The sequence below is a fragment of the Coptis chinensis genome, chromosome 6 (assembly GCF_015680905.1).
Source record: "Coptis chinensis isolate HL-2020 chromosome 6, ASM1568090v1, whole genome shotgun sequence".
Classification (NCBI taxonomy): domain Eukaryota; kingdom Viridiplantae; phylum Streptophyta; class Magnoliopsida; order Ranunculales; family Ranunculaceae; genus Coptis; species Coptis chinensis.
Genome location: NC_141461.1, coordinates 15,277,708 through 15,294,653, shown reverse-complemented (window position 1 = coordinate 15,294,653; position 16,946 = coordinate 15,277,708). Strand labels below are relative to the sequence as shown.

Below are 16,946 nucleotides of genomic sequence, written 5' to 3'. Positions count from 1 at the left end.
TATAGTAGTAAAATGAATTATTCAAAGCAAATAAAGTTTTAATTAATACTAATTTTTGGATCGGATATTATCCGATATCCGATTTGGATATCCAAAATTGGATTCGGATAATTTTTTTAATATTCGTCGGATTCGGATACAGACATGTCCGAATCCGAACCTATATGTTTGCGCCCCTAGTTTTAACTACACTTTGAATCTAATATCTAAATTTTTACCAACATATTAAAATTAGATTAGATGATATAATTATTTAAATTAACCCGTTTTCCAATCTATAATAAAACGTTTGGATTGTAGTTTTTTATTTCAGAATTAGTAGCAACTTTACGTATGTTTAAGATTTAGGGTTTGAAACAGTATTGTTCTAACTATACTTTATTTGAATCGATTTAACATCTAAATTTTTACCAACAAATTAAAGTTTGATTAAATGATATAATTCAAACCCATTTATTTCTATTTCATAATAAAACATTTTGGTTATTATTTATGATTTCAGAATTGGTATGTAGCAACTGTACATATGTTTAGGGTTTAACCAATACAATTCTAACAATAATATAACTATATTTCAAAAAAAAAAAAAAAAAAAAAAACCAATACAGTTATAACTATATTTTGAATCTAGTATCTAACATCTAGTACATTTGGAAGTTAATATTCATTATCAAATCTAACACCTATTTTACTATATATATATATATAAGTTACTAGTATCTCAATTAGTAGAGTATACCATAATTAACATGGACATTTAAATTGGACCAGCCTTTTTTCTACCATGAAATACCTTTGATAAAATATTAAAATCAATTATTCAATGACTTTAAGAAGGACTACTTCGCATTTCAAAATTTACTACCATCTATACCCTTAAGATTACATAGTAACTTAAGGACATGTGTGTAAATTCAGGTCGAAAATCAACTACAGGCCTCTATTCAATTGTTCACGACGTACTCTTCATTAATTGCCAAATAATTACATTTCATACCGAAATTAAATGGAAAAAACCAACCGTCTCTTTTCTTCTTCTCTTCTTCTTCTCTCTCCCAAATATATTTCAATTGTACGCCACCATAAATGCATTTAATTAGCCATTTAATCAAGCAATTTATTAGACGTTAAAAAAAAACAAAAAGTCATTAAACCTTCTCTCTCACCAATGAAGGGTTGCTCTCTTTTTTTCAACATTCCATGTGACCAGATAAGAAGAAAAAATAAAAGAATAAAGAATCATCGTACATTCGTATCCATCACTCCGACGATTAGCAAGTATCATAATTTGAAATCAGGTACGTTTCTTTTTTTCCCCCAAATCTCTTAGTCAATCAATTTCCATAATCAATTACAACTCATACTATTTTCAGTTCTTGTTGTATGGTTGACTGGTTATGATTTTTGAAATTTAGTCTTTTATTTTATGTATGATTTGACTTTTACGTGCAGGGAAAGGCAAAGAAGGTTGTTTCCGCATTTAACCTCCGGGTTTGAGATTCTAAAAGCTCGGATAGAAACCGGAACACCGTGATATGCTTTTTAAGGTAATCTCATCGATGGCTCTGCTTGGTGCTTTTTGTCCATTGAGGTTTTGGTCATTGTTCTAATTGGCTTATTTTCATTTATTTCTTGAGGATGCTTGCAATAGAAAAAGCAATCAGCAGAATTTGAGTACTATTAAATCTTCGAATTTGTGTATTGAGATTATTGAATACACAAGTCCCACTGAAACTGCAGTCTACAATTTGGCTTCCATTGCTCTTCCGCGATATGTTCGGGAGAAGGTTGGTTAGATACTTAGATGCATTACAAGTATCGACACACGTGGCTTGACCATTTCAAGTATATCTTCGTTTTGTTTGCCATGCTGACTTGGTATTTTTTCTGTAGGATGTTCCAATTGAGTCTCACCCATCTAAGTTGGTTGGAAGCAGTAGTTCTAAAAACCGTTATTTTGATTTTGACAAGCTTGCAGAGGTTTGTCTCTAAATGTTTTTTTAGCGTACATCTTTCAATAGTCTTATACAAGATACCAAGCAGTAACATGAGAGTAGTTAACCATACATATATTTTTTAGTTTTGTTATTAATCTATGTCATATCATCATCAAGTTTTAAGTTATGATGTTGTTCTGCATTGACAGGTTACTGCCTTAGTTACTACAAACCTCAATAAGATAATTGATGTTAACTATTATCCTGTTGACACCGCAAAGACATCAAATATATGTCACATGCCAATTGGGCTAGGAGTTTAGGGTCTTGTTGATGCTTTCATTCTGCTTGGCATGCCATTTGATTCACCTGAGGTTTGGGGATTCCCTAGAGCTTATTGTTTTCTATTGTTTTTTCCCCAAATAGTTCTAATTGCGTTTTTCTTGAACCTGTCCAGGCACAACAGCTAAACAAAGACATATTTGAGACTATTTATTATCATGCTCTTAAAGCTTCTTATGAGTTGGCTGCAAAAGAAGGTCCTTACGAGACGTACCAAGGGTGCCCTGTGAGCAAGGTATGTAACTAGAGGGTTGTAACTTCTTTTGTGCATTTCTGTTTCCTTTGGGAGGAAGAATACACATTCCCCTCTCATTTGAATAAAGATAAAAGATTTTGGTGCTTAGCAAATGCCACAGGTGATTTTCTCTTCTGTTTTTGTATGTGCGTGTTTTCTTGCTACTTAATTTACACTTTTGCCCCTTAAGTATATATTGATCAATTGTGTCATGGCAGGATAGAGGTTGATTTTAACTTGATAACATAGATATAGGTGTGTAGAGCCTATCTGCAGTTGTTGTCATATCAGCGTGTTTCACTTGTGAGAGAGCATTTTAGATGCTCACAAACTACTATCTAACCTCGATGATGTAGTGTAAACACGGGTGAAAATCTCTATTTTGTTTGCTTTTGAGCCTGATGACTTGGGTATATTCTGTATTCCTGGTGTTGTACGCGCAAAAATGTGTACCTAGGTCTATGCAATTGATTTTAGAGTCGCCACTAACTTTATTAAGGAAAAGTTTAGTAAAACCTATGTGAAGGACTAGCCCTCGAAACTAGATGATTATTGGGTTCGGGAGTCAAGGTACGATGTGGGAAGGTGTTAGGCACCCACAATCGCCTGGTAAAAACCAGCCTTACTTCTATTGAGGTGTAACATGTTAAGATAGGCAAACGAAGAAAGCTTGAAAAATTAATCTATCAAGTTGGATGATCCTCACTAAATTATTAAAAAACTAATAACTATATGCTATAATAAAACTAAAAAAATATAACCTAATATGCAATGCTAAAGGAAATAAAAGAAAAAAAAAAAGATGTCACCTTGTTTGGAATGTTGCCTCATACTTGATTGTAGATTGATTGATTGATTGATGATAAACTTGATCTTGAATTGACAACCGTGATTTTGGATTGAAACAGTGATTTGAGGAAAAAAAACAACTTTTGGTGAAAAAAAATTTTCTACTCAAGATCGACAAAAAGAAAAGAAGGCTAAAATTAAGAACTAGAAGAAAAAATGAAGAACACTAAAGGAAAGAAGGCTATTAGCTCTGAATAACTAGGTCCAGATTATTAACTCCGAATTCCTAGCTCTAGCTTGCTCTAGATTATTTTTTATGGGTGAATGAGACCCATATTTATAGCTTTTTGGGATGGATTTCAATATGGTAATGAGTTTGATCCAATGGCTGAGTATTGATGAAGAAAAATCCAATGGCTTGATCTCTTTCTGGTTGCACCTCCTAAATCTGGCCCTTGATTCAAGAGGTGGGATAAGGGGTGCGATCTTGGCCCTTGGTTTTTGGATATTTCAGATGGATTAGGGCAAAAAATCAAGCCCTACACGTCCTTAATGAGCCCATAATCTAGGGTTTCCAAACTTGGCTCCAAAATGGCATATTCTCTAGAATATTTTTGATTTTAGGGATCAAATCAAATCAAACAATTAAAGAAGGTTATCTAGGTTTTTAGAGGCTTGAAAATGGGCTAGAAACCCTAATGAAAAGGTCCAAATCGAGCTGGATCCACAGCCCATGAGCATATGTCCAAAATCCACAAAAAAGGCCCATCTTGACCATATTTTCAATGCTGCAAATTCCCTTTGACCGGGTCAAAATTAGGCAAACTCTTCTTCACAAAAATTGTTAATTAATCCATTAGGAAGGTCCATGAACTCTTAAAATATCCTTGGGTCGAAATCTTACTCCAAAAAACGTTGCACTCAACAAAGGCGCATAACGGCCTGAAACGGGATAGGGCAAGATTAGGGTTTCCGAAATCCAAAAGTAACCTAGGCAAGCTTGTACTCATTTCGAAGGATTTTTCAAGGGGAATTCAAATATGAAATAATCTCATCCAAAGAAAGAGTGGAAAAAACGAGATTTGGGCTCCAAAAGGTTACGGGGGCATTTTGGTCATTTTCAGCTCAAAACTCATAAAGCAACGAAACTTCAGCCATAGCTAGAACATGATGAGGAGAGTCTAAAGACGCTAAAAGAAGATAAAAAGAAAGAAGTTTGATGTAGAAATGAAGACTCTAGAAAGCAAATCACCTTATATGATCATATTTAATTCAAGGCAAAAATTGAATGAATTATGGGGGGGTGCAAAATGGGGTGTCTACAGTTGCCCCTCTTTGTCGAGGTTGCTTTGTAACCGAACGGCAAAGCCATGGGAGACAAACCATTTTTGCCAAGCTCCACCAAAAGATCTCATGCAATTTTTGAAAATTCATTTGAAAAATATTTTTGAAAGAGGGCATTTCCCTGGATATTTGAAATCCTCAAATTTTTTTTCAAGTTGTTTGTGAGGGCTTAAAAATGATTGAATGTTGGTGGATGCATCGAACAGACTTATACCACGCAACATGGCAACTGGATTATCTGTGGAAGCATCGGACGGACTTATACCACAAGACAAAATATCAATGCTAGCGGAAGCATCGGGCGGACTTACACCACGTAACATGATATTGGTTGATTGAAAAATATTTTCTGAAAATGATGAACAACTTTTTTGAAATCAAGGGACAAATTTTTTTTGAAATCTGATATTTTTCAAATTCATTTTAGAAAACTAGTGAAATTAAATGGATAGATCAATTCATTCATGATTTTGACTTGGATTAAAGATTCTCATATAATGGTGATAACCAAACACTGACGAAAGAAAAGACTCACCGGGGAGAGCAAGAAGATCTACTGGGGATAGGAGATTCTAAAGAAGATGGGAAGAACGCATCTAACACTGCTAGGGAAGATAAGAGATGTGCTGGAGATGAAAGATGGATGCTGGGGATGATGATATTCAAGCTCAATCAATCAATCAATCAATTACGTTCAAGTATACTTGGGTTGGAAAAGATTGTCACTATGAGTTCAAGCTGATCCATCCATGAGGCTGTCAGTAAAAACTGACATTGTTCTCGCGAACAATTTTAATATTACACAAATGGAGTTACCGAAATGATATTAATGATCAAGTGGTTACCAATAGTGCGGTGAAAAACAAAATTTGATGAATATTTTCTCATACTGGAGGGTAAGAACCCCATGGTACTAATATTCATCATTTTTTTTTATTTTTGAATTTTTATTTTTTTTTGGGTCAAACTTGGTCAACTGTCAAAACTGGTCAAAACCGGGTCAACTGGTGAGAACCGGGTCAAACAGCTCAAACCCGGGTCAGTCTAGACCAACCGGGTCAACCTAGGCCAACCATGTTGAACCAGACCAAACCGGGTGAGACCTGGTGAGAAACAGGTAAGGGGTACCCGACCTTCCTTCTTAGTGCTTGCACCGTATCATTAAATTAGAAACAGTTTTTTTTAAGAGCACTTCTTCAGTGCGCAGGTCGTAAGGTGCGCAGGTCGTTTGGGCCTTTGGATTCAGATTACGCGCCGCAATACACACGCATTCGGATGAGTGGCCGAGATGTGATGGCGCACCATACATCTCGCGCACTGAAGATTTAGCCTTTTTTTAAAAGGAAGGAATCTTTGACAAAATCAAACTGTTTCGTCCTTTGTGCAAAAGAATTGCCTCCACGTGAAACTTTCTGTTCCTATGTTATAAACCGACCTATGTCACCCCCTGAAATTACTATTCACATCATGCACTAATCACTATATATAAACAAGAGGATTACTGAGCAAACATACCTTACGCCACTCGTCCAGCAGATGAGAAGATGGTAACCACGAAAGTCATCATATGGTAAGCGAGTACAATTTTTTTCTTGTTTTATTTTTTTCAGTAAAATCAAACACTTCATCTATAGTTCTATACTAATAAAAACTCACATGCAAAACCTGGTTAGTTCGACATATACAAGGAGAGAGAAAAGGAAATCATACCTGTCGCCAGGGGCGGATGCAGGATTCAACAATAGGGGGGCTACTAACACTAATTCTCACTATATTATATATATATATATATATATATTATATATATATATATATAAATATATATATATTATATATATATATATATATATATATTTTTTTTGGAGTGAATAGTTACCACTGTACTTTTTGGGTTTTGAGCAAAGTTAGGGGGCTCTGACCGGTCAGCCAACTCATAGATCCGCCCGCGTCATGCAGACGTCAAGCAAAAGTAACTAAGTGATGATGCTATCGCTATGCTAATGCCGCCCGCCGCTGGTAAGCTCAAACTCTATGATTCAAATCTCACTTAATTAATTACCTTATTTGCCAATGGCGCAATTATTCTTTCACTTTGCATCGCACTTTTGGAATTTGTAGTCATGTATGACACTTGAGCTTTAAGAAAACAATTTATTGGCAAAGATTAGGCGTGGGCAGTATTTCTCTGCATGACAGGTTAGTACAATATACATGATATACATAATACAACTATGTTATTAGAATATGCATGAGTGAGTAGATACTAGATATTATGATATATACACGAACCAAATTATTTGAATGCTATGTTAGTACAGAAAGATGCATGGTTTAGTTAGGAATATTGACTTCAAAATTTTCTACGTGCTCGAAATTCTAGATTTTTCATCATAAGCCGTCCAAAGCAAACCAAGTTTTTGAAAACAAATCGTTTTATTTTTTTATTTTTTTGAAATTCATTTTGAAAACAATTTTGAAAACCATGGAAAACAAAACAATTTTTTTTTTTTTTTTTTTTACCGAATAAGAAATACCACAAATGATTAAATAACAAGTGAAGGTGGGGAAATGAATTACCGACAAGAAGATGAGCATGAAGACGACCATAGGATAGAAGTACGATCAAACTTGGCACCTATGAAGTAGATGATATTCTTGTCCCTTTGATTGCTTGACCTTCACAACGTACTGAACGACACCCAAAAACTTTCTTCCAAAACAGATAGAGCATAAAGCGTAGGACCAATCTTCTGGAGACAACTTCCTCATACATCGCAATCACTAGTAGTGAATTCTCCAATGCCTTCCATTTTTTTTCTTTTCATTTTTTATTTTTTATTTTATTTTATTTTTTTTATTTTTTTTTTATTTTTTTTTTGCCTTGAGTACTTCTCAACTACGAGATATAGTGGACTTAGAGATCAAGAGTGGACTTTCATAGGACTATAATGTAGGCTTAGGTGATGGGCTCAGAAAGAAGGGATAGGATCAAAAAATTATTTTTGGAGTAAAACTTGTCATATAAAGGGAGGAGTAATTGGAATGATAGTAGTGAGATGATGATACGAATCCCAAATCTCAAATGACGCTGCCCCTTGTTTAGGTTTTCCATTTTGGACTAGTGTCGATCATTTTGTGCAACTCTAAGCATTTTGAGTTATGACGGTTTTTTTTTTTTTTTTTAAACCCCTTGCATTAGGATTTTTTTTTCAAAACCTCCTTGGGATAAATAACATGGGGATAATTGTTTCGTGATCAAAGATGGATGGAATGATGCCCCTGGAATATGACAAATTCTATAAAAATAGGTATGGGTAATCTATGGGTAGGCTAAAGATTTATTAGGCTTCCTAAAGAATATGGGCTTGCATTGTGGGAAAACAAAAAATAGGCTAGGGCTCGAAATGGGCTTCAAATGGTAGCATATGACATTAGGTGGGCTTATGAGGCTAAAAGCAAAATGATCAAAGATGGCCTGTTCCATCGTCTCTCTAAGATTTCCACTATACTCTTCGTCTTAAAATAAACAAAGTTGGGTAAAAAGTAGTACCTCTTTAATTGGTCGGCATTGGTAGGATTTTCTATGTAGAATCTTCATAGTGAATTCACTGTTAGGTTCGAACTTTCTGGTTCATTGATTCCACTCTAGTCTAGATTTGCTTGCTCAACTTTACTTCAACAATTTGTCTCCATTGGTATCTAAGTCCAAGTAGAAAATCAATGCCCTCCTTCATATATCTCGGCTCTCAAGAATGTTGATCATAGATGAACTCCTCTTAGCATTCTGCTCTTTGATGTAGTCAGGTTCGAGTCAGCTAACTTCTTTGATAGATAGCTCTCATGTCTTCGATGGATGCAAATGGATATTGATGATGTAATATGGAGTTTGCCCTCTCCGCGATAGGGTAGCTGGTTGGTTGATTGGCGAAGTAGCCATTGATTGATGGAATGCGAATATTCCCTTCTTGATGGGGTAGTTGATCAAATGATGCTGTGGAGTTTTACCCTCTCCATAAGGGTAAATGCATAATGCTGAATGCTGATGTTAATGTTGGTGATCTTAGACATTTGAAAAATCTTCTCAAACATAACCGCTGAACTTTCTTCCTCCTCAATCTCTTCTTCTCGGTGAGTGATTCTCTCATCTTCGAACCATGAAAATCATGTACCACCTCAAGACAATAGATTGTCATAGGTATGATTAACACTTCTATGGATTCCTTCAGTAATTTGATCAGGCTTCAACGCTCAAAGGAGATCAAGGTTATACCAATCTGCACATAATGTGGTTCATCTGTGGTGCCAAGGTTGATGGTCTTTGTCTCCATAATGACTAGCGTCTATCAATCCTCAGACTGCTTATGAGAAATAATGGACTCAGCAGCTTCATTATCCATTCCTTCTTCATCGTCGGGGGGAGGGGATCATAATAATCTGCACAAGTCATTCAATCATCTTGCACTAAGGCAAGTGGGTAAATTATATTCTGCGGGATTTGCAAACCTTTTTTATTTTTTTGTATTTTTGAAAATTTTAATTTTTTTTTTTGTTTTTTGAAATATTTGGATTTTTTTAGATTTTTGAAATATTTGCTTTTTTTTGGATTTTTTGAAATATTTGATTTTTTTGGATTTTTTGAAATATTTGATTTTTTTTGGATTTTTTGAAATATTACTATATACAAAAAGAGTTAGAAAAAAGTTTCACGGCCTTTGAGCTCTATCGGATTCATCCGGTGGCTCAACCGGAGCAATATGGTGGCTGGGGATTGGATCAATAATGACTTGCGTTCCCCAATCATCATAGTCTCCATCAATGAATGGATCCTCATCAGAATCTAAAGTATCTAGAAACCTTTCCCAAATTTCATATCATGATGCGGGAGTCGAAAAGTGGCATGTTCTCAACATCCACTGAAACTGGGTCAATAAGAGATTCCATATTCAACAAATCATCCAAATCAAGTATGGTCTGAGGGTCCAACTGGACATGATAAGGTGTGACAGTCTTGTCTCCTGGGTCAAATCCTAACCCTGGGGAACTGGCTAAAGTAAAAGATGGAGTATAGTCCATACCTGACGAGGAGGATGTCGATCCAACCTCATTTACCCAACTAAACTGTCTAGCCTCATGATCCAACCTAAGTTGGCGATATCCTGAATAGGAATTAACATCTGGCTCTAAAACAGTAATTTCTGAGTTTGGATCTGGGTCATCGTCTTCGCCCCAAAATATGTTAGAATCAATAATAGCCTCAATCTCTGCCCCTAGATCAGGTAGAGCCAATCCGAGACAATTCACCGTGGCACTAGCATTGATAAACAATACGGCGGTCCTTCCACAACCTCCTCAAGATATAGCCTAGCCCCTTTTCGATCATCTCGACTAGGAATATGCAGCGGTTCTAAAATGCCGTTTTGGTTTTTTCCCATTCCAAGTCCTGGAAAATAGTTCTGCTCACAGAACAACTGAATCGTCTTGGGATTTCTATTGCAAAACGGGGTAGGGAGCTTCTCCTTGTCGGGTGCTCTAAACTCCACAATCCCTAATGGTTCCTCAGTGTAGTTACACTTTCCTTCAATCATTGGTATTACCTTATGCTCTTCTGAAGAATCTAGATCATCTGAATCACCAGTGATGCAGATAATCTTCCCTTGCCATAAGAACTTAAGCTTTCTGTGAAGTGTAGAGGGAATTGTGCCGGTCTGGTGTAGCCATGGTCTGCCCAAAAGGAAGTTGTAATTAGCCTCGATGTCCATAGCCAAGAATGTGACTTTGAACGTGACTGGACCTATTTGGACGTCAGTTGTGAACTCGCCAAGGACTTCTCTTCTCTGATTATCAAACCTATGAACTGCTCTGGCTGTATCCTTAGTGAAAGTGAAGTCTTCTGGCATGATTCCAATGGCTTTCGCAGAATTGACCGGGCAAATATTTAAACCAGATCCGTTGTCAATCAATACAAATGGCACCTTATAGTTGTTGCAATGCACCGTAATAGTCAACGCTTTCGTGTGAGTTATTCGTCTGCAGTCAGATCATCATCAGAAAATATTATGGAGTTTGTCTTCCGAGGGAAGCGCACGTGACGCACCAAATCGTTAAATTTTGGATGGAAGTCTGGAACATGAGCTTGGTTCAAGACTTGAAGAACCGCTTGCCTATGTTGGGGTGATGCCATGAGTAAACCCCATATGGAAATGTTGGACTTGGTTTTTCGCAATTGTTGGATTACTTCATTACCCTCCCCGCTTTTCGGTTCAAGAGGTGGGGGGTGTCAGCTGTTGGGCCAAGACCTGATCCTTCTGTAAGTGTGGTGGCTTGTATATCTTTCCTCCTCTTGTCAAACCGTGAGTCTCAACACATTCCTCTGCCAAACTAGGTTCTAATTGCTTTAACTGATGTAGTGAGATTGTTGAGTCATCTGTACTTTTCTCGGGCACAATTAACTTCTTCCCTAGAACCTCCTCAGTATCGTGACTCTTGGCTGGCATGAACTGGACCTTGGGGATTGTGATCGGAGTTGGGATCACCTGCTGCTGAGTTAGATTCTGGCGAATCACGGGTCCTTGAGGTTCTGACCCTACTTGTGATGCCGCGGATTGAGATGTATTCAAAGGATCTACCCATTTTGTAATGGGCCTCTGCATCATAAAGGATTCCAGATGCTCTCTAGTCAACTTGAGCGGCTTTTTGAATTTGTGGAGTATGTAGAAATGGTGCTACCACCTCGTTTAATTGGATACCTCTAGGCTTTGTTTGCTCCATGCATCTTCCTCGACCGTGATCTTGAAGATTAACCGGCCTTGTGGTGCTAACATGGACGTGGTTCGATCGGAATGATGAATGATGCCGGATCATTCTTGATGACTTCCAAAGTATTAACTCTTCCATTATGCATTGGTAATGGATTTGTCGATGTATTGGGAGTGCCAAGATCGACGATCTATCTTACCCTCATCAATTAAGTTTTGGATAAGATGTTTTAAGGAGCATGCACCTCTCCGTCATGTGACACGGAGCCCGATGGAAGTCACAATGTTTTTGAGCGTCGCACGTACCGAGGAATGGCACCGGATTTGGAGGTGGCCTTGGCTGCATTAACGTAATCAAGCCCCGTTGGACTAAAGCCCTCAATACAACTTGTAATGGGAAGCCCAATTCGTGAACGCCTCGTTGCTGGGAAAACCCCTGTCTTGTTGTCTTGGAGGGAAAATGACTTGATTGGCAAAAGGATGAGTTGTCACCTCTGCCTGGATCTGTGTGTGTGGTTGAGGTTGTACTTGTGTGGCAACGGCATGTGTGTCCTTCGCTTATTATTGACATGGCGAAGGTGGCTTCTTCTTCTGAGCATCGTTTGAACCTGACGATACAATTGAGGTCATAGTTCCACAAGCTAAAGCATCTTCAATTTGAGTCCCTGCTGAAACCAAAGCCTGAAAAGATGGATGATAGCTGAGACTCAATCGATTTCGTGATTCGGGAGTTCAAACTTTTACCACCATTCGAATCTGTTCTGTCTCTGATGGCCTGTCTAGAATCTGAGCTGCCTTGGTCCTCCACCTGGTTACATACTCGGTGAATGTCTCAGTTGGACCTTGCTTGAGTGCCTCAAATTGTCTTCGACCCATCTGGATGTCTGTATTGTATGAAAAATGGGTCACAAAAGATATTGCAAGTTCAGCCCACGTTCTCATCTTCTGAGCGTCTGTGTTCATCCACCAAGTCAGTGCCGCACCCTTTAAACTCCTCTGGAATAATTGGACTAATAATTCTGGCCCGATCCCCATAGGCTGCAAGTAGCTAGCGTACATTTTCACATGGGCTTTAGGACACCCAGTTCCGTCATATCTCTCCATCTTAGGGAATTCGAAGCCATGTGGAACCCTGAATTGTGGATATGGACAGAGACTATCCAAGTCAAACTCGTCCGCTTTGATCTTTGTCAGTGCTTCCTCAATCTTTTTCAATCCTACTACCATCGGGCCATGGTATTGATCTTGGATGATAGGAATTTGATTTTGGGTGTTCATATAAGTGGTAGGTTGTGGTGTCTGTGTGATGTATGGAGGAGGGAACATGAATGGTGTAGAGCTCATGGGTTGGGATATATTTGGGGTGAACATGGCTGTGGATGTATATTGGTTTGGGTTGTAGCATGAATGGTGAACGGTGGGTTGTGCCATATAGGTAGGGTCGATATAAGAGATGGGTTGGCTTGGAGTCTGAGTTGGTATAGGCAGTTGTAGTTGGGTGGATTGTTGTATGAAATTCCTAGTAGGCAGCTGAGCTTGTGGAGTAGGTAGGTTAAGATCAAACCTTGGTGGTGGTGGTGATGGAACAGATTGCCCTTGAGATTGTTGTCCTTGCCCCTGGTTCATAAGTTTGGATAGTACTTCTTGGACCATCCTTTCCACGGTTTGCTTTAATAAGTCTTCCGATCCAGGAGGGGGTGATGTTGGACTCTGACCACCTCCTTGGGGTGGTTGTCCATTGCTAGACAGTGATTGTTGACCTTGAGAGATAAGCGGGGAACTAACCATTGGCTGAGATGCTAGTAGAAGAGACCCTTGAGGAGAATTAACTGGTAGATTCTCCATTTCCATAAGCGAGTTAACGGTTGCACGAGATAACCTTAACCCTGGCTTTCTATTCCAACTGGCTTCCGGATAAGCCTTCTTCTTTCCTATCTTAACTGAAACACCTCAAAAGAAAACGTAAGTCTGACTCTCTAGGGATGTCCCCAGCAGAGTCGCCAAAAACCTGTACGCGCAAAAATGTGTACCTAGGTCTATGCAATTGATTTTAGAGTCGCCACTAACTTTATTAAGGAAAAGTTTAGTAAAACCTATGTGAAGGACTAGCCCTCGAAACTAGATGATTATTGAGTTCGGGAGTCAAGGTACGATGTGGGAAAGTGTTAGGCACCCACAATCGCCTGGTAAAAACCAACCTTACTTCTATTGAGGTGTAACATGTTAAGATAGGCAAACGAAGAAAGCTTGAAAAATTAATCTATCAAGTTGGATGATCCTCACTAAATTATTAAAAAACTAATAACTATATGCTATAATAAAACTAAAAAAATATAACCTAATATGCAATGCTAAAGGAAATAAAAGAAAAAAAGAAAGATGTCACCTTGTTTGGAATGTTGCCTCATACTTGATTGTAGATTGATTGATTGATTGATGATAAACTTGATCTTGAATTGACAACTGTGATTTTTGGATTGAAACAGGTGATTTGAGGAAAAAAACAACTTTTGGTGAAAAGAAGTTTCTACTCAAGATCGACAAGAAGAAAAGAAGGCTAAAATGAAGAACTAGAAGAAAAAATGAAGAACACTAAAGGAAAGAAGGCTATTAGCTCTGAATAACTAGGTCCAGATTATTAACTCCGAATTCCTAGCTCTAGCTTGCTCTAGATTATTTTTTTATGGGTGAATGAGACCCATATTTATAGCTTTTTGGGATGGATTTCAATATGGTAATGAGTTTGATCCAATGGTTGAGTATTGATGAAGAAAAATCCAATGGCTTGATCTCTTTCTGGTTGCACCTCCTAAATCTGGCCCTTGATTCAAGAGGTGGGATAAGGGGTGCGATCTTGGCCCTTGGTTTTTGGATATTTCAGATGGATTAGGGCAAAAAATCAAGCCCTACACGTCCTTAATGAGCCCATAATCCAGGGTTTCCAAACTTGGCTCCAAAATGGCATATTCTCTAGAATATTTTTGATTTTAGGGATCAAATCAAATCAAACAATTAAAGAAGGTTATCTAGGTTTTTAGAGGCTTGAAAATGGGCTAGAAACCCTAATGAAAAGGTCCAAATCGAGCTGGATCCACAGCCCATGAGCATATGTCCAAAATCCACAAAAAAGGCCCATCTTGACCATATTTTCAATGCTGCAAATTCCCTTTGACCGGGTCAAAATTAGGCAAACTCTTCTTCACAAAAATTGTTAATTAATCCATTAGGAAGGTCCATGAACTCTTAAAAATATCCTTGGGTCGAAATCTTACTCCAAAAAAACGTTGCACTCAACAGTGCGCATAACGGGCTGAAACGGGATAGGGCAAGATTAGGGTTTCCGAAATCCAAAAGTAACCTAGGCAAGCTTGTACTCATTTCGAAGGATTTTTCAAGGGGAATTCAAATATGAAATAATCTCATCCAAAGAAAGAGTGGAAAAAACGAGATTTGGGCTCCAAAAAGGTTAGGGGGCATTTTGGTCATTTTAAACTCAAAACTTCGTAAAGCAACTAAACTTCAGCCATAGCTAGAACATGATGAGGAGAGTCTAAAGACGCTAAAAGAAGATGAAAAGAAAGAAGTTTGATGTAGAAATGAAGACTCTAGAAAGCAAATCACCTTATATGATCATATTTAATTCAAGGCAAAATCGTGAATGAATTATGTCTGGGGTGCAAAAATGGGGTGTCTACAGGTGTTTATTCAACTCACAAAAGTTAACATATTTGTTCAATTTTTTTACGAACAATTTTGCTCTCCCTTTCCAGAAAGTCTCTACTCTCTTTCTTTGAAATATTAGTACTCATGAATTATGAACCTTACCTGTCGATGAATAAATTAGGTGTGTATTCAACTTGCAGAAGTTAACGTATTTGTTGACATTTTGTATAAACAATTTTGCTTTCCCTTTTCAGAAAGTCTCCCCGATCTTTCTTTGAAATATTAGTATTTATGAATTTTGTATACAGGGTGGTGTCGATGAAGGTGAAGAATTAAGAACGGCAGCGTTCAGAGAATTGAAGGAAGAAACTGGAGTTACATCTGCAGAAATTCTTACAGAGGTTTGATTTAGTAATCCACTTTCATTATTTTGTGTTGGGATCTTAGTGCTGTAGGGTCAACGTGCCACTAATAAGTATAAGCACCTCATAATGCACTTTTCTTTAGCTATTGACTATTTTCTACCATTTTGTCAAGTCATCATTTAGCCCGCTAGACTCCTGAGAGGTTTATCTATTTGAGTGGTATCTTTTGAGTTGTCAAAAGATTGCGAGGCGATGAATATATTTTAGACAGATAAATCTTTTGCGAAGTATTAAACGAAATGTTGAATGTTTAAATACTTCCTTTCCAATACTTGTGTATCAACTACCGTACATAATGGCAATTGATTTCAAATTTAAAAGAAAGGATCAGTAAAATGACCTCCCTTTTATTGTTCTTAGTTTTTTTGGTTTAAAGTGTTCATTTCGCTATGTATATACTATATTACAATATACTTGGTACAGCGTGAGATTTCCATAAGATATTGTTGGAATAACCAATGATTGGAGCACTAGCTATTATGGATTAACCATGTCAAGTTTTCAACCAATAAGGTGGGATATTAATTTACAAAGAAAATCGAAAGATGTAATATGGATGAACTTAATATTTTTCAACTTGGAGCGTGATTTCATTGCCTTGAGTCAGTGTCTTAGGTTAAATGGGTTCTCTTGATTTGAGACACACATGTTAATTTATCTGCAGTAGAGAAGCCTTGAAGGGCAAGGAGGAAGATTTTGCTGGTTCAGAAACAAAAGAGTACAAAAACAGTGATGTTGGTCACAAAGGCCACTCAACAAACGACAACTATGATTCTGTTTCTTTCTTAGAACCAAAAATCATGGGCATTGCAGTTTCAGGAATGTTCATTCTGTGTTGTGGTTTGCTTTGTCCATGCTTTTGTTCGAAAAGGAAAGAAGCTTCCCGAGCTGTTCTAGAACCAAGTTCAAGTGAGTCAGAACTGTTATCACTATAGGCATTCTATTTTTAGGTCGTGTACTTCTAAATCCCTCAAACATTTGTGAATGATGAAAAAATGGTGAACAACATACCGTTGTGGCTCTGTATAATGGTCCTCTCTGCTGTTATGGTACAAACTCCAGACTTCAGAGTGCTTTTTGATTCAGTAGGTTATGGTCTTTGATTGATACTTGATACTAGGTATCATCAATGTATGAAGAAACTAACTCAATCAAGGCCTACATTATCGGCTATTGGTACATGAAGGATGTATTTAATTTCCATTAATAGGACCCATTAGAAGATGTTGATATGTGATAGGTAACTGAGTGGTGATTCCATCAGGGATCTCTTTCCCATTATCCGTGCACATTTTATTGTGATGTTTTAAGATATTTTTTTTTTTTTATAAATGTTCATACGTTTTATGTTAACATTAGACTAACTAATGTTGACTCTTATTGGATTAACTTGGGAGAGCATCTTTATTTGCTAACGAACTATCAAATGTTGCAGTGGATTCGGTTCCCTCTGCGG

At 37.4% G+C, this 16,946-nt stretch overlaps 1 protein-coding gene across 1 annotated transcript; it reads left to right on the top strand.

The window, feature by feature from the left end:
• The first annotated feature begins 1,635 nt into the window (after nt 1-1,635).
• Nucleotides 1,636-16,712, top strand: LOC147491693 (ribonucleoside-diphosphate reductase large subunit-like). Its single transcript, XM_086565224.1, has 6 exons — nt 1,636-1,787; nt 1,894-1,980; nt 2,147-2,311; nt 2,395-2,514; nt 15,374-15,466; nt 16,155-16,712. The coding sequence occupies exons 3-6, from the start codon at nt 2,291-2,293 to the stop codon at nt 16,155-16,157; spliced, it is 237 nt and encodes a 78-aa protein (XP_086421350.1). The 5' UTR covers nt 1,636-1,787; nt 1,894-1,980; nt 2,147-2,290; the 3' UTR covers nt 16,158-16,712.
• Nucleotides 16,713-16,946: the final 234 nt, after the last annotated feature.

Coding starts and splice junctions, on each gene's coding strand:
- LOC147491693 (XM_086565224.1), top strand. CDS start 2,291: ATGCCATTTGATTCACCTGAG. Junction 2,312..2,394: donor TGCCATTTGATTCACCTGAG/GTTTGGGGATTC, acceptor GAACCTGTCCAG/GCACAACAGCTAAACAAAGA. Junction 2,515..15,373: donor AAGGGTGCCCTGTGAGCAAG/GTATGTAACTAG, acceptor TTTTGTATACAG/GGTGGTGTCGATGAAGGTGA.